General features: G+C 41.8%; 1 protein-coding gene across 1 annotated transcript in view; it reads right to left on the bottom strand.

Moving 5' to 3' along the window:
* EXOC4 (exocyst complex component 4) overlaps nucleotides 1-25,030 on the bottom strand; it is an 816,431-nt gene that overhangs the window by 781,271 nt on the left and 10,130 nt on the right. The window contains exons 2-3 of the mRNA XM_068972655.1: nucleotides 13,430-13,619; nucleotides 2,057-2,251 (exon numbers count right to left, since the gene is read on the bottom strand). Of these exons, the coding sequence (XP_068828756.1) occupies nucleotides 2,057-2,251; nucleotides 13,430-13,619 (385 nt within the window). The remainder of the gene's footprint in view (nucleotides 1-2,056; nucleotides 2,252-13,429; nucleotides 13,620-25,030) is intronic.

Below are 25,030 nucleotides of genomic sequence, written 5' to 3'. Positions count from 1 at the left end.
CGATAGATCTTATGCCCATATTTCTGAATTAGAAGATTATTTTCCTCTGCAAAGCTGGAAAGATGTAAGATAATAGCTTACAACCCTTCTTTTTCCCCAAACACCAAAACTCTGCCCACATAAGGAAGAAAGTCTATAGAGAAAAAAATTTTTAAGGCAGGAAGACCATATAGATGGCCTTTCACATAGATGCCCGTTCTTTTAGCAGACTGGCTACATGGGTAAAGCAATTCTCTTACCTAAACTAGCTAGAGCTGAATTTCTACAACTTACAACTAAGAATTTACAGAAATATTTAATGAGATCCTTAAGAAAATAAGTTCAAAAAAAAAAATATGGTATCATTAATTAGCTCTTAAATAAATTAGCCCTTGAAGAATAAAGGCTAGTCCTAAAATCTAAAATCCTAAAATGAACATAACACCAAAATAAACATTAACAACCTATTTTTAATATATGGCACTAACTTAAAAACAGGCCCAGTACAAAAAATCATGGTTCAAATAGATGTATAGATGCTACACAAATATATATATATATATATGTATATGTATATATAAGCTTACCTATTCTGACTGCTGAGTCTTGAATATTTAGTACATATATGCCTTCCTGAGTTTCCCAGGTGGCTCAGTAGATAAAGAGAATCCACCTGCCAACGCAGGAGAGGCAGGAGACATGGGTTCGATCCCTCTATCAGGAAGATCCCCTGGAAGAGGACATGGCAACCCACTCCAGTATTCCTGCCTCGAGAATCCCACAGACAGAGGAGCCTGGCGGGCTACAGTCCATGGGGTTACAAAGAGTCGAACATGACTGAAGCGCTGAGCCTGCATGCACGCATGCCGTCCTAACATAAACCAACAGTAAAGCCGAGAGGTGAGTAAATTTTTTATTGGACACCATATAGTCATTATTAAGGAAGATGACACTATAAAGATACTAAAAATAACCAATTATTTTGCCACTCTGAAGAAAAGACCATTATTAACCTCCTTCCACTGTGGAAATTCACTATCACATAACCAGGTTTTAATATATGAGAGAGTATCATGGCACATCTCATCTCTTGGTTATCAAGTTTCCTTTAAACCTTCTTAAGACAGACTTCAAGCAAAATTCTTCTTGAAAGTCAGAATGAATTAGAACCACTTAGAGGATTTAACCTGTTTTGCTCCCACTAATTCCTCTCAGTGTTTTGTTTTTTTTTCCCTCCCAGAGTTGCAGGCAATCTAATTTGTTGAAACAAAGATAAGGGACCTTCACCTATCGTGGAAAAGAAAATCCAAATACAGTCCATCTGCTTCTGAGAGTTTCTGTCATTCCCCGACAACTGTGAGAAGGATACAGGGGAGTTGGTGTGGAAGGAGGAGGTACAATGAGCAGCTCCCATTCAGAGCCACAGGCCCTGAAGGTTAAGGTTGTAAGGAAGCAAGATTTGTATTTTTTTTTTAATTTTTTATTCATTATCCTGACTCTCAGCCATGTGTACCACCAGCTGCAACCCTCTCTTGAATTTTCACTTCTAATTCAGAAAGTAGCAGAGAGGACAAAGATACAGGCTAAAGGCTAGTTTGTGGCATACTTCTGCTGGACAAAGTTACTTCCAGAATTATTCCCTTGAAAATTATTTTGTTTCTTATCAACTTAAAGGAAAAAACAAAGACAAAACCCTAAACATTCTTTCAGAGAATTTGTGCAACCTACAGTTCAGAAATCTCTGAAAGTTCTCTCTCATGCACATTTCATTCTTCAAAATGGGGTTCATTAATTATCTTCCTCTGACACTCCAACTAGCACCTCTCATTACCATTCATGACAGGTCCTGGTTTCTCACCATCATACTTCTTGCCATTGTTCCCAAGGCAGACAAGGTAAATAACCATAGCCTACCACTGCAAACACTGAAACCAGGAAGAGAACCAGGCAGGCTTCACCAAGGGCTCATGAATGCCCCGAGGGCACGTGCTTCGAGAGCGACAGGATTCAGAGGGAACAGAAGGAAGCACTCTCCTATCTGAGCAGAAACACCCAGGAGTGCGGGCTGTGCTCTTACCAGCATGTCGGTGGCACTGAGATAGTGCTTGCTGGCCATGCACTGTTCCAGCTTTTGAGGCACTTGCTTGATATTCTCGATTTCATCCAGCAGGTTCAGAACATGCTTATGTTCAATTCCTTCAATCCACAGCTTCCGAAGCTCATCTCGTTTGCAGTGCAACAGCATCTTGCATGAAAGCAGATTCTCTTTTACCTGCAACAGAACAGTTTCCATCTTGGGTCAGTGCAAAGTCTTGCCAGACTAAACCTACAGTGTGGTTTGTATTTTTCACCATTACCGCTGTAAGTAATGGTCCCTAGTTCTCACTGCCACCCAGTCTCCTGAGGCTAATCTATATGCAGAATTCTAATCCTGGTTAACACAGACTCACTTGCTTAGGTCTCCACTTCTCTGTATTCCCTTTCCTGTGAGATGAGAGAATTACTCCTAACCTACCTCTGAATAACCTAGAAAAATATTACTCAGACCACAAAGAACTCTGAAAATAGGAAGTTCCACACCTAAATTAGTATGTCTAGAAGGGAGTGACTAATTTGAGAGACCACGCTTCTCCATTCTTTCTGGCATATTTCCTATTCAGCTGATGAGTCACCCGGCTCATCCTTCGAGGTCCAAAACTTCAGCTGAATTTTATAACCAAAGAACTGGACGCTCATCTCAACTGACTAAAAGGAAAGTAAAGTCAGCTTCCAGGAGAGTAGACACATCCAGAGGCAATCATGAAATAAAGAGAATTAAAACATGCCAAGAATTTTTTGCCATGTATTCTGATTTTTAGATATTAAATAAGACAGTTGCCAGCATTCTCATAGATCTGCCCAGTTTGGCGCCAGCATCGGTAAGCAAAGCTTGATAACGAAGGAGAAGAGGAGTAGGGAGGGGTAGTCACAGTGTTCAGGATAAGTACCTTTCCACGTCCTACCCTAATTAAAATTTTTTTATTTTTATAGCATGATACAGTAAAAATCATGAGCTTTCACAACTTACAGAACTACTTTTATATACTCTTGATACTCCTTTACATGTGTCTTTATTTAAGTTAGAATTTCATATTTGTTTACAGTTTTGGTTTTCTGTTTGAGGTAAAATGTATACATGAAGGGATATCACTTGATGAGTTTTAGCAAATGCATACACACCTGCGTAAGTCAAACCTTCATTAACATACAGGACATTCCCATCACTCTAGAAAGTCCACCATGTTTGTAACAATTAAAATATCTGTCTTCTTCTACAATATTTAGTGTCATGGCACACAGACTCGCTGATGCTATTTTTTTTTATTATAAAACTAAATTTTAACATCTTTCCAAAAAACATGGAAAATAGGATGACTGCTAAAATGAGAAGGTATGTTGAGACAGTACCTAATCCAATCTTACAACTTAAGAACAACTTTTATCTTTTTTCAAATCATACTTTTATCAAACTCTCCAATGTAAAAAGAGCCCTAAGTAAGGGCACAGAGAAGGCAATGGCACCCCACTCCAGTACTCTTGCCTGGAAAATCCCATGGATGGAAGAGCCTGGTGGGCTGCAGTCCATGAGGTCGCTAGGAGTCGGACATGGCTGAGCGACTTCACTTTCACTTTTCACTCTCATGTATTGAAGAAGGAAATGGCAACCCACTCCAGTGTTCTTGCCTGGAGACTCCCAGGGATGGCAGAGCCTGGTGGGCTGCCGTCTATGGGGTCGCACAGAGTCAGACACAACTGAAGCGACTTAGCAGCAGTAGCAAGTAAGGGCACTCTAATCTCTCCTGATAAGCCTAGTAGAATGACTTAGATTTTGAGGGAGTGACAGACTCCTTTAACAATCTAGTGAAGAAGATTCTAATGACCCCTAATCCTTCCTGCAATCCCAAAGAGATAGCGAAATAACTTCTTTTCAGCATAAAATACTAAGAAAAGAAAGAACAGAGAGGAGGGAACAGCAAGGATGGCAAGAAATCCTTGGAAACTGACAAGAAGATGGACGGCATCAAGCGGGGTTTGTTAAGACTGAAAAGGAAGCACCAAGATACTAAAGGCAAGAATTCAGGGTGGAGGGACTTCCCTCAAGGTTCACTGATTGAGACTCAATGCTCCCAGCGCAGGGGTTGTGGGTTTGATCTTCGGGTTGGGAACTAAAATCCTACATCCCACAAAGCGCAGCCAAAAAACTTAGCCAGCAGACCCATAGGTAGCAATTTATTTTTTTAAAGAAAGGTACAGAGCTGAAAGTATTTTGAGTCCTCAAACATCTTCATCAAACCAAACAGATGTGTAATTTCCTCCCCTCAACCCTGGCCAAATAGGTTTACAATCTGAAGAAACTGAACTATAAAGAGCCTGGACCAGGAAATGTCAGCCAGCTGAGAGGAGGGAGGCAGGCACTGAGCAGGAAACAGGAAGATGAGGTCAAACTGGACCCACCAACAAGGCCGGTCCTCAGCCCTCTCTGGACCCTCAACCTCCTTGCTGGGTTGGCTCCAGTAATACTCAGCTTGACTCTGAGCCCTGATACGGGAAACATATGGCTCTCCCCGGGCAAACAACCAACTGAAAAGACCTATCAACGGTGACATTTGAAGCTCCACCAAGGAAACTGTTGGGTCCCTACCCAATCATCACAAGACGAGTCCCACCACATGCTCCAAGCTGCGTAGTCCACCTCCCTCCTCCACCCATGCAGTCAGCCAAGGATCACCATACAGGAAAGCCTGTGATATGGAAGACAGGTGAAAGAAAAAGGTGCTGAGTGGAGGAGGGAAACAGAAACTAAGGGAGGAAAAAAATTTTTGAAATCTATGATGAGTATCCCTTGGGGGAAAAGATATTACATCAATGAAACAAGAATAGGATGCTATTGGAAAAAAAAAACTCAAAGAATGAAAACCAGCTCTTGGAAATTATAAGTACGATAGGGGAAAAAAAAAATCCAATAAAGGTTAAAAGAGACTCTTGAAATCTCCAAAGAGTAAGATACAGAAAAACAAAGAAAGAAAAATAGGTGAGAAAAGAAAATGGTTGATTGATTCAACAGGTCCAAATAAGGATACCAGGGGAAGCAAAATGAGAGGGGAGGAAAAAAAAAAAAGATAAAATGTTCCAGAGCAAAAGATATGAATTTTCCAAATGAAAAGGCACACCAAGTGTTCAAGACAATGGAGTGAAAAAAGACCAAAGCCAGGGCGCCTTATCCTGACTTGTAAGAACACAAAGATAGAGACAGTTCTAAAAGCTTTCAAAGGAAGAAAAAAACACCCACACAAAGGACTGTAAGTCAGAACACATCTCAATAGTAACATTAAAAGCCACAAGACAAAGGAATAATATTTCTTCAAAATCCTAAGAATTATTTCCCAGAAAAACTTTCAATCAAGTGTGAAGAAAAAATAAAGACATTTTCAGACATGCAAGCTCTCAAAAAAACAGACCTCATTTGTGCTACTGAAGGATACACTCCATCAATTAAGAGGAAAACAAGAGAACATACAGGATCCAGCAAAGGGGAAAACTGATGCAAAACAAACACAAGGTGATTGTCCAGTCATTATCCAAGGAAAACAACAAAAATATTACACAAACAAAAACAGTATACTGGATGGCTTAGATGCAAACATTTATGTCACTATAATAAAATAAGCGAAGATCATGGCATCTGGTCCCATCAATTCATGGCAAATAGATGGGGAAACAGTGGAAACAGTGGTTGACTTTATTTGGGGGGGGGCCAAAATCACTGCAGATGGTGACTGCAGCCATGAAATTAAAAGATGCTTACTCCTTGGAAGGAAAGTTATGACCAACCTAGATAGCATATTCAAAAGCAGAGACATTACTTTGTCAACAAAGGTCCATCTAGTCAAGGCTGTGGTTTTTCCAGTGGTTATGTATGGATGTGAGAGTTGGACTGTGAAGAGAGCTGAGCGCTGAAGAATTGATGCTTTTGAACTGTGGTGTTGGAGAAGCCTCTGGTAAGTCCCTTGGACTGCAAGGAGATCCAACAGTCCATTCTGAAGGAGATGGGGTGTTCTTTGGAAGGACTGATGTTGAAGCTGAAACTCCAATACTTTGGCCAGCTGATGCAAAGAGCTGATTCATTTGAAAAGACCCTGATGCTGGGAAAGATTGAGGGCAGGATGAGAAGGGCCGACAGAGGATGAGATGGTTGGATGGCATCATCGATTCAATGGACATGAGTTTGGGTGAACTCCGGGAGTTGGTGATGGACAGGGAGGCCTGGCGTGCTGCAGTTCATGGGGTCGCAAAGAGTCAGACGCAACTGAACTGCACTGAATAAAATAAGCACCAGTTATTTAACCAAAAACTAGGATACAACTATACAGAAAGGATGAGGGAAGATGAGGTGAGATGGGAGGAATAAAGTAAGGTGAGGAACCAAAACTGGAACCTCATATACAATGTCTTGGAGAAGGAAATAGCTACCCACTCTGCTATTCTTGGCAGAAGAATTCCACGGACAGATGAGGCTGGTGGGCTACAGGCCGTGGGATCACAGAGTCGGACATGACTGAGCAACCAACACATATAATGTCTAAAATAGAAAAATCCAGAAAAGTAGTATAAGCTTACTACTTAGAAATATAGAAATACAAATATCTGGGGAAAAAATAAAAGAAATTTCATATTGAAGTATGAAATTAGTTTTATGGTTGGATGAGGTAGGGAAGAGCTGGTTTTTAGTCAGCATTTGTGATTTTATTTGACTGTTAAAAACACATTCCTCAAGGGCATTCCTAGATCCCTCTAGGAGTTCTTGGTCCCTGGGTTAAGAACTCTAGCTATTAAATCCATTCTATTTTAAATCTTAGTTGAAATCTATCAAAATCTAATTTCCGATATTCTACTCATATCACCTTGGTTCTATACTTCTCAGCTTTTTCCTCCGTAATGGTTACTATGACAACAGTTAAAAATATATTTTATGTCATACAGCACTCAACTAGGCTCTTGATCAAGAGAGTGAGGGATAAACTTACAGTGTGTCAGTAAAACTTGGCAAACCTCCTTCCGATTGAAAAAGACCATTACGGCATTTCATACAGGATACATACAGTGTAATCCGCTCACTCCTCATTTTTGCTTATTAAGTGGAGGAAAAATAAAAAGGAAGATAGAATGTGTGGGTGGGTTTGGGGGTAGGAGAGACGGCATCAGGCTGTGTGGAAAATGAACATCCCCAAAATGATTCCCTAAATTGAATTTAACCAAAGATGTAGACATAAGCAGCTACAAGAACTTTTAAAACTAAATTGCCCTGAGGCTTCAGCTTTTTGATCAGAAAGTCAGTTATAAAGAAATGTTCTTTTAAAACTTGAGGTGATGGAGGGAATACCCGTTAGCAATAAAAGGGAAGAAACATGAATTTCAACACTAAGGATGAGCAAAGGAAGCCAGATGCAAGAGTGTATACTTCCAGAAGAAACAAAAATATATGTGAATAGATTTCAAATCAGTATTTGTTTGAAGCAGGATGGGGTGCGGGGGCGGTTATTGCCTGTAAAGAAGCAGAAGAGAACCCTCTGAGACAATGGAAACACATTCAAGGATATATACGTTTGGCAAAACTCATTGAACTGTACTCTAAAAATAATGCACTTTATTGTATCCAAACTCTAGCTCAATATATAAAATTTTTGAAACAGGGAGGGGAGATCATCAGTGAAAAATGGGAAGAATGGCATCTTTTAAATGTAAGAAAGATACCATATTCCACCTAAACCTTTATTTCTCAAATGCCTGTTCTTTTAGAAATGCGGTGACAGCATTTTAATTCCATTCTGATTTATCAAGATAGCCAAGATTCAAAAATTCTGTTACTCTGTTTCTTCCTTAAATAAATCCATGAAGTGTCAAGCTTTTGAAATCGTGACATCAAAACCCAAGTAAAGAAACCCTTCCTCAAATACAAGTTTCCTCTGCTTCCTTAGAATTTTAGTAAGTTTATAGTTGCTCCAAATCACCTGTTCAGAAATAGAAGGAATTTCAGCTTCAATAAGTGGTAAAAACTAACTCACTTAATTAGAGACTATTAGAAAAAGAGACAATAAAGAACACAGGGCCCAACAGGTCATTGTGAATAGATATGTGAGATACAGAAAGCAGGAAAAAAAAAAAAAAAATATATATATATATATATATATATATCAAGATTTTGCAGCCCTGCCTTGGGAAAGATCAAGAGAGGAGGAAACAAACCAGGGCCTCTGAACAACACAGTGGGAGCATCTGATAGAGGAGGATGCTGATGGAGGCACGGGGGAGGTGGGGAGGGCCTTAACTTTAAAGTCTTAAAACCAGAAAAGCATTGAACTTGGATTAAGTATACGATAAGGCGAGGAGGGGAAGGCCTTTGAGTATGCACTGCATTATCTGTAATAAAGTCCAACAAATGTGCAAGCACCTCACTGATACTGTAGACCAGACATACCCGGCAAAATTCCCTATAAACAAGGGACGGTAAATGGAAATCTAGCAATCAACACTATTCTTATTTCTAAAAGTATCATATTTTCTCCTTTTTGTAGTAAAAACAAACGTATATACAAGCGTTTTTATGGGAATCCTCCTTGTGTCCAACCCACTTTTTCCACAGTCTTATAGGCACTATCTCAAAAGAATGAGCTTCAGAAACACTACTTACTGCTCTGCTTAAAAGCCCTTTGGAACTAAAGATCTTTTTAAAATTACACTCAAACTTACTTTCCTTGCTTTTTGCCCCTTAGTTTTTCAGCTTCCAATTTAAGGACTTAAATTCTGAGAGGCTCCACTCAACCCTTTCTAAAGGCAACACCATCTTTTTGAGTTGCTGAGTCTGGATACAGAACACAAATAGAGATACAGTTAAACTTAATGAAAAGGTTCCCTTGTAGTTCCTGTGACCACATTCATGACCCAGACTACTGCCTAGATTTTCAATGATGCTATCTCATTCTTGCCCACAGTGTACCGTGTCCACTTCTAGATTTTTTTCCCTTTCTCAGAGCAGCTAGAGTTTTCTATCTTATATCTGGGCTTAAAATAACTTCCCACCAAAATCATCTTATTCTCCTGTGACTTTCTTTTTTATATTAACCAAGGTTATTTTTTGCTCTAATTCCACCATTCAATGTATACTTTCATGTAAAAAGTCACAAAATTATTTTATTTAAACGTTAAATAATGAATGTTACATTACTCAGTGATTAAGCCCTAACAACTTCACTTTAATATTCACATATGGTTATTTCCAATTATAGGCAAGAAAAAGGATTTAACAGCTTGGTCCATCACCAACAGAATAGCCAAAATTGGGGCAAAATGTAAAGAGTTTGTGCACACATCACAACAGAGGCAATTTTCTGTGTTTTCCCTTCAGCCTCAGTCAGTTCAGTCACGTCCGACTCTGCGACCCCATGGACTGCAGCATGCCAGGCCTCCCTGTCCATCACCAACTCCCAGAGTTTACTCAAACTCATGTCCATTGAGTCAGTGATGCCATCCAACCATCTCATCCTGTTGTCCCCTTCTCTTCCCGCCTTCAATCTTTCCCAGCTTTAGCCTGCCTGCTTCCATAAGCATTAGATGAGTACTTAGCATCTTTAAAGAAATTTGGTGTCATCTCATCTACTTAGTACAGGATGAGAGAAACACTCAAATTCAACTACTACCAACAATCACTACCCATATAGCCCAAGTCCCCAACTCATATCCATTCATATTCATCTATTCTTGGTGTTGCTCTAACAGTCATTATGAGAGACACTGGTAGGATCCGATAGATTCTGAAGCTTTCTTGTGTAGTAACATCTCATTTGTACTCAATAATAATATATTCAATGGTAAGAAGTTAGCCCAACTATTTTACGTATCCACATAATTGATCTGATCATACATGGCATTTCATTTATACTTTTAATCCTGAAAAAACTCCAAATGGGCTTGACTGATATAAAGAAGTTTGGGGCATCTGGAAAGAATCAAATCCATCTATCAACTCATATATCCTCAAGGACAGAGATTCTACCAACACAAATCCATATGTGAAATACCAAGTTGTAAACAGTGTAAACGGTTCCATGTTCTCAAGCTTTAAAAGGTAACAAAGCATGAATGTGGACATCTTCATCTTCCCTGGCCCCCAGTAAAATCTATTCTCAGGGCAGCTAGAGTGGCCCTTTTACAATGTTAGACACAGCCTGCCATTCTTATGCTCAAAACCTTAAAATGATTCCCCATCACACTCAAGAGTTCATATGCAAACCTTTACAATGAATGATCAAGACCTCACGTGACCTGACCTACTCCGAGACACCCCAACCTCCAGCTCTCTCCTCTCCATCCCACTCCCCCGTCTCCTTTCCACTGTACTCCAGTTCCAATCTTGCTGCTCCCCCGAATTTCAATCATGTTCTTGCTTCAGGATCTTTCTGTACCTGATGTCCCCTCTTCCTGGTGATCCTTTTCCGGGCTCTCCCTCACCTTCTGCCAGTGCTGGCTTGAATATAACCTCAGTGAAACCCTCCCTGACCATTCTATTCAAAAGAGCAATGCCCTGTTCTTTTTCTTTTTAAGCACAGCACTTCTTTACCATCTGCTATACCTTCTTCCTTACTCATTTATAGCGTGCCTCCCTTGACTAGAAGGTAAACGCCATGAGGACAGGAATTTTTGTCTGTTTTACTCACTTCTATATCCCAGGACCCAGAGCAATGCTCAGCACAAACCAGATACTTAATATACAGAGACTAAATCAATGCTGCTAAATAGCATCTGATTTCCTGTGTCTTCCCACTAGCATGTAAGGTCCATGACTGTACAGAGACTGACATTGTCCATTATATGGAAATCTAAAACAGATTTCAGTATCTAAAACACCACCAGCACATAGCTGGCACTCAACAAATATTTACTAAGTGAATCTTCATCCCATTCTTTTGGCAGAGAACAGAAAGAAAATTTCAACTCATACTCACACGTTCTCAACATGTTGCTTGGCTCTGAAATAATATAATCCAATGAGAACTGAATCATCCCCATTTCTACTTTAGAAATATACATACCTTTATTTTGTACATAATCTAAAGTGCAATTAAAAGCCAAAATTGATAGGCAAAGATTAATGAGGAAACATCAGTGTTTCCTTGGTGATAAGGAATGGACTTTCGCAGTACAAAATTGTCCAATTATACAATGAAAACAAATTCCCTTTCATTTTTCCCCAAAATTTTTCTTCTCCCATGTATCATTATAGGCTTTCTTGAATAGAGATTTTTAGTCCTTTTTCTCTCGCCCACATTGAAGCTAATTCATAACACAGAGTCATGCGACATTTACTTGACAACTATCTAATACAATAAACACAAAATTTTTTTCTTGTTTTTTCCTTTTGCTCTAAACTCCAGCCTACTTAAAATTTTATGAGGATGATAAAAGAGACTGTGGCTACTAAAACAAGTGTGAAATCATCAAACTGAGCCTCTCTTTCTCGGTATCAGCAAACACTCTTTGTTTGGGCAGAGATGCTATCAACTCAGAGCGACAGAAGGCAAGGCAGAAACCGCTGCAGTGCCTCACCGGTGATCAGGACAAAGTCCCTCCAGGCAAGCAGACGAACCAGAAAGCACACACACCAGGACACAGTCCCTCCAGGCAAGCAGACGAACCGGAAAGCACAGACACCAGGAGGTCTTGCACCCTTCCTGTGATTACCGGAGGCAAAGCCGGCAGGTCAGCAGCTCTATACATTCACTCTCTGACCCCTCCTGAGCTCAGTATACTGGGTCAAAATGGACTACAGTTCGCTTTAAATCTAGGGCGACTGATCTATAGCTTTACCTAGTTGCACAGACAAATCCATGGGATGAACTCGCCACTTGTCAAAGCTAAGAATTACAGTATTCCTTCTGAAAATGCCCAGTTAATTTTAAAATGTAGAGAGGTCAGCATATTGCTGCAAAAAAGGTTAAGAGCCTACTGATTGGGGAACTGGACCCAAGGCTGAAACTCATATATATAACAGCATTCTGAAAAGAATCATTTTGATACCTGCTTACACATTATAATATAAGGTCTAGAAGGCAGGAAAGAAAACATGTGAGAAGATCGGAAGCACAGCCATCCTGGGCAGGTACATCCAGAGAATTCTCGAACCAATAAAATAGCACAGGGCAGTGCTAATCTTCACATGGTTCATGCAGCCCTCTGGCCACAGAGGTGCTTGGGAGTCAGCAGCTGAGTGCTAAGGATGGGACCCAGCATCAGGCTCTGCGTCTCTCACCCCAATACCCAACAAGAGGCGACTGGGATGCTGAGATTCTGCAAAATCTCATTTACATAGAGCTGGGGGGGTGGGGGGAGCGGGGAAGGGTACTGCTTAAAAGGTGTCTGAAAACCAGAATTCAAGGACCTCAGAGCAAGAAGACCAGAGTTCAGACCCTAAATTTGAGGACTGAGGAACAGACATAATTCTACGGGGAAAAGAATCAGTACTCAGTAAGTGGTAGCAATTGTTATTTATCAGAGAGCTGTCATACAAGGTATTAAAGAAGTGACCCTTGAAATACATAGCCAAGAACCACGTAACTGTGATGAGACAGTACACCACCTGTATTTGATTAATTCATCCTTTGGCCAAATATAAAAATACTCCTTATGAACCCACTTTATTCTTTAGGAAGTAAAGATGTGATACCTGGGAACCAAAAGTTTTTCAAAGACCATTCACAGAAGAAAGGAAGGTGGGGGCAGATGGAGAGTAGGGAAGGATGGAGAGAGGAAAGAAGGAAGGAGAGGAAGAGAGAAGTGAAAAAGAAAAAGTGAAAGAAAACCAGCTCCAAAATATGGAAGACAATTACAAAATGAAAATACATGCTTGTCACTACTGAAAAATATTCAGGAGTTTCAGTATTCATAAATACTTTATTATATATTTAAATAATTTGTGAGTTAGATTTTCTCAAAAACTACCAACACGGTACAATGACTGTGGAGAAAATCACAACCAACTTCAAATGGGGCAACACACTCAAAACCAAATTTTTTTTTTTACTTTTCAACTGCTACAGCAATACACACAATGTGTGACTATATCTGATACATTAAAACGAGAGCCTCTAACAGTAAAAGGCCCTAGTGTCTTAGAACAGCTCCCCTTTCAGGCTTCCTCAAAAATCGTGGCAGAAGCCAAGGGTCAGATTTAGGGGAGAAAAGAAGCAAGGCCAGCTGCCCTCTGTGATCCTCTGCAGCCTAAGCTAAAAAAAAAAAAAAAAAAAAACCTGAATCACTCGTTAAGGTCATTAACACCACCAGGGAACCTCCCCCAGTTACAACACCTGGACCGATGGAAGATGCAATAGTCCTGGCTATCAGAGGGATGGAGCCTTACCTGCTTTATTTTGTTTCGGGAGCTGGTGATGCGCTCCGTGATGCTCTGGTACGTGCGGATAGCCGTCGTCAGTTCTGTATAGTGCTGTACAATGAGTTCATCCAGGTCACGGTCACACCTCTCATAGGCTTCTTCGAGGCGCCCCTTCTCGTTTTCTCTGTCTTCAACGTCATCGCTGGTAGACAGGGTCCTGTTTAAGACAGAAAGTATCAGGCTGAGTCAAACTTAAAAGCTGAAAGTAGAAACAAGTGGAGTTAAGTCAGTGAGAGCACATGCATCTAGGAAATGAAACAAGTTACTAAGGGAAAATAAGAAACATTTGCATAGTAGATTCTAGCATGCCGCTGCTGCTGCTAAGTCACTTCAGTCATGTCTGACTCTGTGCGACCCCATAGACGGCAGCCCACCAGGCTCCCCCGTCCCTGGCATTCTCCAGGCAAGAACACTGGAGTGGGTTGCCATTTCCTTCTCCAATGCATGAAAGTGAAAAGTGAAAGTGAAGTCGTTTAGTCGTGTCCGACTCTTAGCGACCCCATGGATTGCAGCCCACCAGGCTCCTCCATCCATGGGTTCTCCAGGCAAGAGTACTGGAGGGGGTGCCATTGCCTTCTCCAGTAGCCTAGTAGGTGGATTTACATGTTTTCTAGATAAGGAATCTTCCCCTTCACTTTTCCCCTGGGCATGATCAGGAAACAGGCGGCATGAACTCTCTAAGAGCCTGGGCCACATCTCGATTTGTTTGAATGAATCCTACTACGTGCACGTCCCTTATCAGTGACAAGTCTGACCAATGAGACCTAAGGACTTCTAGGAGTAGTTTCCTTCTAAGAAGATTAACAGGAAGCAAGTTCCTCTTCCCAACACTGGGTATCGTTACACAAAGCTCAGATAATCATACATTAGCCATGTGATAATCCTGGGAGGAAAAGCCAAGAGAAACACCACGCTACTGCCATCAAATCATCGGGCCACTAAAGCGGCTGAGCCACAGCAGCCTTATCCCAGGACTCCTTGCGAGGGAGATAGTAAATATCCATTGTTGATGTCACTTTCACTTGGTCTTTTATAACAGAGCCAAAAGCATACTTACTATAAAACTGCTTCTACACTGAGGAACTGCCTTCCAAACAGTTCATTCAAATGACCTGAATTTGGTACAGAGCCCCCAGCGACCCAGAAATAAGGTCATGGTAATTCTAAAAATCCATTACAACAGCAATAATATCAGCTATACTACCAGACAGTCTCTGCATTTACTGTTCTTCCAACAGCACTAACAAGATTGATATGAATCAACAATAAGCAGTGAATGAGATAGATACACTTATTAAAATCTTTCAATAACTTAGTTTGATACATGGGCCACAGAGCTTTGTTTCCTCTATTATCCTTCTTCAGTAATTTTTTTTTAATTTAGTGTTATAATCAGTGACAAAGAAACCTTTTTCTCTTATCTGTTGGCTGCCGTAATTTTGCTCCATTAAATTCCCTCAGATTTGTCAGCTTATACATTCAGCATACTTTATTTCATTTATCTTTTTTTAATTTAGGGAGGGGGTAGTTTAGGCTCTCTGTGATGGATGCAATCAATTATAAAATCCATCATTAGAACTGCTTTCGGAGATGGTCTGTCAGCAAATCAATCACATATTCCCTTCCAGATTTTTGTAAGCAAACTACTGTAAAACGGTCTTTTCCAAACTGTCATTTAGAGCAAAAGATCTTAATTCATGAGTCACACAATATATAAAACGTTATCTTCCAACTTGGAGGGAGATTCAGCAGGCCAGTCTGATACTAATCTAACCTCTAGAAAGAATTTTGTAAATGTGTTAAGGGATGTCAAGAGACGATGTCCAGCATGAAATGGGGGACAGGAGGGACAGAAATGGAATGAAGGGAAAGGTGACGCTTGGATGGGTAGTGGTACAGGATACGCCCAAGGCAACACACTGGGAACCCCAAGACGTGAAGGAAGGCCGTTACCACGCCAGATCCTGTGTCCTTCTCTGCCAATTGGTAAGCCGACACCAGACTACCTCGAAGCTTACTTCCAGGAAGAAAACAGCACAGAAGCATTTAGCTAATTAAGTACATCAGAGTAGAGACCTTGGGGTTGGGGGGAGTCTTGGTTTCAAAGCTAGAGCAACCAATACTACTTGCAATATTTGGGTATAGGGTGGCTGAGCATGTCATCATGCTGTTTGTATGATACATAACTTTGCTCTTTAAATCTGAAATCTTCCAGGCTGTTAATCTCGAGTAAAGCACAATCAGAAAATGCCTTCAATTTATCAACTGTCCCAAAGGGAAGAGTTCCTAGATATTTAACTATTAGTTCCCCCTTTTCGCAGCAAACCACCACAGATTTTTTTCAAAGCTACACTCAGTCAGTTTGCCATCTTTATGAGGCTTTGCAGGATTTCCTCCCCACCATCTGCAGAAGGAAACATGCCAAGCATTTGACATCGTTCACATTTACTAGTACAACTACCACCAAGGAAAAATGTTGGGGCTGAGAGACCATCTTCTTGGGCATCAGCTATCACTGTAACACATCACCACACATCAGGGACGATTCAGAAAACCGAAAGGGTTACTGAAATGAAGATGAGAGCAAACTGGGTCTCTAAGCGGGTTTCGGTTCCTATGTTCATTTTCAGAAAAAATATCTGTAAAAGGAAACACCCTCTGCCATGTTTTGCCTCCACATCCAAAATTCATCCTCTAGATGTAAACTGGGCTGAATGACATTTACCTTTAGTCAAAAATTTCTTGCATAAGAGCACTCTGAGAGGACAAAACCATTCAAATTTTGTTTGTGCTTTGGGGTTTCTGTATGTGCAGCATTTTTTAAGTCTTTATTGAATGTTACAATACTGCTTCTGTTTTATGTTCTTTTATCTGGAAGCATTTGGAATCTCACTTCCCCAACCAGGCACTGAACCCACACCGCCTGGATCGGAAGTGCAGAGTCTTAACCACTGGACCACCACAGAAGTCCTTAAAGTGTTTTGTTTTTTAGTTAGAGAAAAGGAAGGCAGCAATAATAATAGCCACTAATATCTAGAGAGGCTGAGCATTTTATAGAAACTATGTTCCATCCACAGAACCACCCACTGGACTGGGTCCTGTTAACATACTTCCTCTCCCTTTTCACAGATGCCATAGCTGAGATTTAACACGGTAAATTTGCCCCATCTCACACAATGAGGGTAAGGGCTAGCGTGTGCATGTATGCTCACTGGCTCACTTGTGTCCAACTCTTTGCAACCCCATGGACTGTAGCCCACCAGACTCCTCTGTCCATGGAATTTCCCAGGTAAGAATACGGGAGTGGGTTGCATTTTCTACTCCAGGGCATCTTCCCGCCCCGGGGATCACACCCGAGCCTCTTGCCTCTCCTCCAGTAGCAAGTGGATTCTTCACCGCTGTGCCACCTGGGAAGCCTAAGGCAGAGTACAGGAATTCAAAACCCACATCAGTCTGTTTCCAGGTTACACTCCTATCTCTTACAGATTTGTGGGCTACTCTGCAATCAAACTGTTTGGGTTGGAATCCACCGCTGCTGCCCACGTGACCTCGGTCACAGTATCTCCTTTTGCCCACCTATAAAATGGAGATAGTAAGTATACCTTCCTTATAGGGTTGCGGGTGAGAACTGGATGAAATTAAACAAGGCCTGGCATATCGCTAGCACTCCATAAAAAAGGCTGGTGGCTGCCATTGTTGTAGTGATAGTAGTAACTGCAGTAAAGGCAGTAGCAGTTTTCCAATGTCATAGAAAGGGCATCCTTTAGAGACAAAGGTTCAGATTTCCTCACCCCCAAATACTGGATCATTAGGCACTAGGAATGAGGTCTGACCTCCCTTTCACTTTACTCCTCCTTAATGTCAAAAACTGTGAAGAGTCGGAGACTTTATTCTACTTAGAAGCTAACAAGTTAGCCTGCCACAGTTTCGTGGATGCCGGGAGAAGTCACAAAACTCCTGGGTGGGTCAGAAGCCAGGGACTTCATTAGTCATAGCACAGCAAGTAGCAAGAGCATCAGCATGTTTGTAACAGACTCCTTGCCCCCAAGTTCCACGGGCAGTGGGAAGATGGGCCCAGATGGATGCCTGCTGAGTTGCTGAACAGGACTCTGAGCTTTGAAAACTGAAGTTTTTACACTAAACAGTAAACATGCCTGCCATTTGCTCTGGAGGGAAGATTTTCTGTACCTTCTCAACAGGTCAAACAAACATCCTTAAGAGTCTGTTAAAACAAAGGGCACCCACACTTCGCTCGCAAGAATCTCAGAAACATAACCTTCCCAAGCAGAACTGTCCCTCAACAAAAATGAAATCTGATTGGGTTCCTCCAGGGACTGCATGGTGTTGAGCAATAGTTGACCATCAACAAAGACTCCTTTCCAACCTGTTTTCAACAAAATGAGGCCAGAAAGACAGCACCACACACAATAAATATCTGCAAAATGAGTGAATGATAGACCATAAGAGCAGACTAATTCTAGGGAGAGAGTCCCCACATATGCTACTGAAACCCAGAGAATTTCAGTGTGGGATTATCCTACTGTAAGTGGGTCACTTGACCTGAACTGAGAGCAGGATGGAAGAGAAGGCTTGTGATTGAGCTCACCCTGCCAGCCAGGTCAGGAACCTCTCCTTGGCCTGCTAAGCCTCTGGGTAAAGAAAAGATCACTCGCTCACAAACCCACTCCCCACAATTCTGAACTGTTCTACTTCTTACAAGGTCTTTCATTAAAACAAAATCCTCCCCTTCGTAATTTCTACCCATTGATGCTGAGGGGGAAAAAGTGAAAGTGTTATTCGCGCAGTCGCGCTGGAGTCTGTGACCCCATGGACTGTAGCCCGCCAGGCTCCCCTATCCATGGGATTCTCCAGGAAAAAATACTGGAAGGGGTTGCCATTTCCTTCTTCAGGCTGCTGCTGCTAAGTCGCTTCAGTCGCATCCGACTCTGTGTGACCCCACAGACGGCAGCCCACCAGGCTCCCCCGTCCCTGGGATTCTCCAGGCAAGAACACTGGAGTGGGTTGCCATTTCCTTCTCCAACACATGAAAGTGGAAAGTGAAAGTGAAGTCACTCAGCCGTGTCTGACTCTTCGAGACTCCATGGACTGCAGCCCACCAGGCTCCTCTGTCCATGGGATTTGCCAGGCAAGAGTACTGGAGTGGGGTGCCATTGCCTTCTCCATCCTTCTTCAGGGGACCTTCCCAACTCAGGGACAGACGATTCTTTACCCACTGATCCTAGTTCTGCCTTTTTCAGTAACTTAAGTCTATTCCCTCTTTCATGAAGTCTCTCTTGAAACAGTAAAGGACTCTTTAATACTTTCTCACGTTCAACAGCTCCAGTTTCTTCATCCATTTCTTCCACAGCATGGAAGCCCACCAGCCTTCTTAATTTCTTCTGAAGTCCCCTCGAAAGCGAGTGACACTCACACATAGGACTTCCTGCGTTACTCTCTGTGGTTTATATATACTAACTTATTTCAGACAACAACCTGTGAAGGAGGCGCCATTGTTCTCTTTTTACATATGAGGAGTCAGAGTTGTGCGTTTGAGGCACAGAACTTTTAAGTTTCAGAGCCAGGCCTCAAACCTGGATAGTCTGGTCCTTAGAAGGTTCCGCTACCCTACCCCTCAAGATGTGGTACTCACGACTGACACAACACACTCCTAGTATAGCGTGACCATCCAAACATAAAGGGGTTTTATAGCCCATAAATTAGAGCACTCTATTTCTAACAATGTAACCTAAAACTACATAGCATTTTTGTAAATACTGAGTCCAAAAATGATCCAAGATCCTTTTGACAGTAACTGCTGACAATCCAGCTTTCACTCTTCCTCTGCTTAGGAGATGTGAAAACTAAATGCACAGATTTACATGACTTCCTGGGTCCCACCATTTTGGGTAACGAAGATCAAAGTGTGGCACAGAATATAAGCTACTGATTATCGATTATACAAACCATGAAGTGGTTATTTTATACACACAGTTTAAGGTAACACTCAAAATGGTCCTGCGAGACAGTATCATCACCTTTTTACAAGTCAGGAATCAAGGGAACAGAGAGGTAAAGCAGCTTGCACAAATGTACACAGCTAACATCAGAAATGAAAGCGGAGAATAACGTCAAAATCCATGGCCTTTCCACTACACATGTTATGAAACCTACCTTTCCTGGCTTCAGCCACTGGGCTGCAGGACTGCACCCTAATCGAGCTACAGTCCACATGTGGAGAGAGGGGCGGACAGCCAAGAGATGTCAGGAGGGCACGCGGCAGCTTTTTTAGTTTTAACAGTAACAGTCTTGAATGTGAACAGAAGGTTTAAAAAGCATGACCTAAAAGAAGCCATGGAACAGAGGAGAAACTACTTGAAGCTGCCATCCCAAGACGCTTTCAAGAATCATTCTTCAGAACTTTTTCCATTCCTATCTCAAAGTCATTATGCTTTACAAACTATTGCTAAGTTCATGAGAGTCGCTCAGTCATGTCCAACTCTTTGTGACCCAATGGGCTATCCAGTCCATGGAGGGGCATAAAAGCATAGATTTCAGTTAAACTGGACACACACATTTCTGGATCACTAAGAATTTGTCATTAAGACAGCTCTGGCATTTGCATGATGAATTATATCACTGGCTGTGACTCATTAATCCCAAGAAAGAATTTATTAATTAATCCCAGGAAGGAATTTATTTCCCCAGTGGACCTCAAGGACCATGGTACCTACACTAAGCTACAAGAAATATGTACATTAAATGATTCTAGTGAATTCATAGCCATCAGCTCCAAGCAAGCCCTATAAACAAGCATAAAAACCCAGGGTAAATAACTGCAGATCTAAACCCAAGCTTGATACCAGCTTCTGTATTTCAGGGTAGCCAGTCAAGTGTTTTGAAAGGAAAATAACTAGTCACCATAACTGGCTCTTTCAATGGAGCAATTTTGTTTTCACTTTGGACTTAATAGAGTAATGGTGCCCAGACAAGAGAAAGTACACAAAAGTCGATATTACTCTTAAAAAAGACAAAGGAAAGATCAAATATTTTAAAAAGCGTGTCTATGAAAATAGGGTTAGTCACCCAAAGGTAACCCATCACTCAAGAGAAACGATAACTTCCTGTCAAAGACAGAATAAGAGGGTGCAAAAAAAATCTAGAATTCTACCATCAGGAATACAGCAGAAGTGCCTTACCACACTGACCAAATGTCAAACATGAGGCATCTTGCGAAACTTTCAAGCTCTTTGACCTTGGGCAAGTCACTTAACATGTTTGGGCCTGTTTCTTTCCTTGTCAAACAGACAGGATCATAAGAGAACCTGCCCCACCACATTATCATGAGGATTGGAGAAGCGTGTGAATGCACTTTGTAAAATATAAAGTGCCCTCAATGCGTGGGTGGAAACATTATTAGCAATGAAATAAATCATTTGTGAATCACAACACTGTTAGCCCCAACCCCCTAAAGCTTCCCCCACTAGAAAATGCCTGAGGATATTTATGAACTGAGATCAGACCTTTTCTCTGTATTCTTATGGTGCCTGGCACATTAAGTGCTTAGACAAAGCTAAATAATGAGTAGCAGCAAAATGCAGGATCTGACCGGGTCATGGAGGGTTGTTTCCTGCCTTAAGAAACAACTGCAGCTAGATTATCTCAAACAAAGAAATGCCTGTTCAGAAATCTAGAGGAAAGGGCCCACAAGAGTTACCTTGACCCTGTTTAGTCCATTCAGTCACTGAACAAACACCTCTGACACACCCACAACTTAGCAGGCAAGGCTGTTAAGTGGCTAGAGATAGAGCTGTGAATAAAACCAGTCCCTCCCTCATGAAGCTCACAGTCTGGTCTAGTGGGGGAAAGCAGGCAACCCACGGAGGCCGGGAGAGCATGGGAGGAGCTATGGAAAAGTGAAGGCAGGGCATAACGGAGACCCTGACACAAGGAGGCCGGAATGGGCTCTCAGATCAAGAGGGCATTTGAGGGGCTTCCCGGGTAGCTCGGTGGTGAGGAATCCACCTGCTAACGCAGATGACGCAGGTTCGACCCCTGGTCCAGGAAGATGCCACAGAGCAGCTAAGCCTGTGCACCACAACAACTGCGCCTGTGCTCTAGAGCCCGGCAGCCCCAAATCCCGAAGCCCTGGCACCCCCGAGTCCATGCTCAGCAGCAAGAGACGCCACCGCAATGGGAAGCCTCCACACTGCAACTAGAGAGTGGTCCCTTCTTCACAACTAGAGGAAAGCCCACACAGCAATGAAGACCTAGGAGGACACACACAAAAAATTTTTAATTAGGAAAAAAATAAAAATAACAGACTTGACAGTGCGGGAAGGAGAGAGTGAGACAAGTTGACAGCAGCATGGAAACATGTATCACCATGTGTAAACTAGACAGCCAGCGGGAACATGCTGTATGACGCAGGGAGCCCAAAGCTGGTGCTCGTGACAACCTCGAGGGGTGAGGTGGGAGGTGGGAGGGAGGGGACACATGTATACCCATGGCTGGTTCATGGTGATGTACAGCAGAAATGAACACAATACTGTAAAGCAATCTTCCTTCAATTAAAAATAATTTTTTAATTTTGAATCAAAAAAATAAAAAGATGGCATTTGAACAGAGCTTTCTAGAAAACTGGGAGGGGGGAGTGAGCAGACGTTAACTACCTGGGAACGCTGATTCCAGAGACCGCAGTAGACGCACAGATCCTGGGGGAGGACATGGTTGGCCTGTTAAAGGAATGAGGAATGGCCAAGAAGCCAATACGGCTTCAGAGAAGCGAGGAAGTGATATGAGACAAGGTCAGGGAGGAGGCTGGGGGCCAGATCAGGACAGCCTTTCAGGCTCTTACTCCAAAGTGTTCTCTCAAGTCACCTGAGAGTTAGCACCAAGGCAAAGAATGACAGCTTTCAAACAGCAGTTAATGGCAAATAATCGGTAACAATAATCACTTTCAAGTTTCATTTCAATTCTATTCCATTTCTTTCCAAAAAAGATCTGAGACGGTTAGTACAAGAATCTGGACAATAGAAACAAGAAACAGGAACTAGTTAAAGAGACGTAGAACAATGCCGTATAAACGTAAAACAGGTATGCAGGTCATATGGACAAATGCAGTATGTATGAAATGGAGCCCCCAATTCAACTTTGAGGTTCCTAGCAGCAGATGCAAAAAGGGAAACCTAGCCAGTAATTCTCATTCTTAAAAAGCCAGATTCCAGTTCCTCCAAGGAAGCAATCTTTAATACTAAACTCTTCAAAAAAATTCATTTAAAACAAGGAGACATTATATAATACAGTGAACAATGTCCTCAACAAACTTCTAGAAACAGTAACAAATCTTACATGGCCATTTCTTATAAGTTCCTCCAAGAACGTAACATTAAAATACAACTAAGACCTAAAAGATTTTTCAAAGACCCTGAATATGGTCCAGAGCATTAAGCTTTCCAGCGATTTTCATCTAAGAAGAGAATTTAGGGAATTTAAAGGACTAAGTGAATCAAATTATGTTTCATTAATTTCCGCCTTTCAGCAAGCCTTTTGATAGTTCAAGTTAACCAGACAGTAATTCTCTGAAGAGAGTCCCCAGTACGACTATTTGGTATTAAGGGCTAATAGAGGACTATTAAACATTACAAGACAGAAAAGCAGGTAGTAAGGTTGACGACCCATTGTAAAAAATCCGCCCGACCAGGGCTCTTGCCTGCTTCTCAAGATTGCCAGGTTGTCACTCTGTAAGCATTTTAGGATATTTTAACAAATAAGAGTGCCCAGAGTACCACATATTACGGACTGAATTGTGACGCTGACACACACATACACACACTACCAAGCACCACCAAATTCATTATGTTGAAGCCCTAACATAACTGCATTTGGAGGCAGGGCCTAGAAGGCAGGTCATAAAGATTACATCAGGTCATACATGCAGGGTCTTAATGGGATGGAACTGGCGTCCTTAAAAAGAGAGGAAGAGACACCAAAGAGCCCTCTCCCTCTCCACGCACTCACAGAGGAAGGGCCGTCTGAGGACCCAAGGAGAAGGTGGCCATCTCCCAGCCAAGAAGAGGTCTCAACAGTCACCCAGCCCTGATTGTACCGTCATCTTAGACTTCTAGTCTCCTAGATGACAGACTAGGAGATTCTAGTCTCCCAGTTGCCCAGTCTGTGGTATTTTGTTACAGCTGCCTGAGCAGACAAGTACACCACCCTATAACACACAAGCAGTGCTATTCTGCTTGGGTAAAATCTCAAGGCAGATGTTATCAGTTACCCTCCACTTAACCACAGCAACACAGATTCTTCCACGAGAAGAGTCAGCTGCCTGATAAGAGTCTTAGATAACTGAATTAATTAACCTGCTATAAGAAATATTTAACATCATACACCTGAATTTTGGTGACACCTGCAGTATAATTAGCATTAAGTCAGGCTTTCTGAAAACAGTTAATACGCTTAATTTTCTACTAAGGGCATTCCTTGTCGGCATCCAGTGACCTCTCCTCCAGGAATAATAAAGAGTAACGGAACAATTAATGGAAATCCCTCCAAGCAACTCAGAAAAACTAATTACAAGTAAGACTCCACATATCCAGAAACAACTTACCGGGACGCTACAGCTCTACACAGCAAAACCCACAGTAAAATCAAACCTCTTCAGTGATCCCCATTCTGGGAAGTACTCAACGGGACTCTCAATAGACACACTAGATGTCACTGAGCCCCTGCATTTTTTTTCCCCACTCATCAAGCACCTGAATCCCTCCATCAGTACAGCCTTCTCTCATTAGGCCAATTCTTACGAATTTTTTAAATTGCATCACGGAAAGAGAAGACAAGGAGTCATCCTTACAACGTTCTAACATTTTATAAGCCCCAAACTGAGAATTGGTAAATTCTCAGACATTCAAGGGTAAACTAATTTTTGAACCTCACTCCAAGCAGGAAGAAAACAATTTACTGATCTTTCTAGAACATAATATTCTTTATTATTGGCCCCAGAGTAAGGAAAAAAAAAAGTCTAGAGCTGACATGATTCTTGAAATTGTGAACTCTGTTTTTTTCTAGTTAAAATGCTTTTAACTAGAAGATATTAAGCAGCATTATTAGATCCACTTAGCCCTTATTTCAAGGGCTCCCTGGTAGCTCAGCAGTGAATAATCCGCTTGCAATACCAGAGACCACCTGCAATACAGGAGACATAAGTTTCATCCCTGGGTCAAGAAGATTCCCTGGAGAAGGAAATAGCACCCCACTCCAATATTCTTGCCTGGGAAATCCCATGGACAGAGGAGCCTGGCGGGCTACAGTCCATGGGGTCGCAAAGAGTACATGACTTAGCAACTAAGCCACCACCACCACCACAGCCCTTATTTCAAAGTGTGAATCAGATTTTCTTTTCCTCGAAAATAACATTAATAACAGCCAACCTAAAACACACCTGATAGTTAACATATACCTATTATGTCAGGAAGGGCACTCAGTATAATTCTGAGTAACATTGCTGCTGCTGCTACTGACTGCTAAGTTGCTTCAGTCGTGTCTAACTCTGTGCGGCCCCAT

The sequence above is a fragment of the Capricornis sumatraensis genome, chromosome 5, assembly GCF_032405125.1.
Source record: "Capricornis sumatraensis isolate serow.1 chromosome 5, serow.2, whole genome shotgun sequence".
Classification (NCBI taxonomy): domain Eukaryota; kingdom Metazoa; phylum Chordata; class Mammalia; order Artiodactyla; family Bovidae; genus Capricornis; species Capricornis sumatraensis.
Note: the sequence above shows the minus strand (reverse complement) of the source record. Positions and strands in the feature narration are given on the sequence as shown.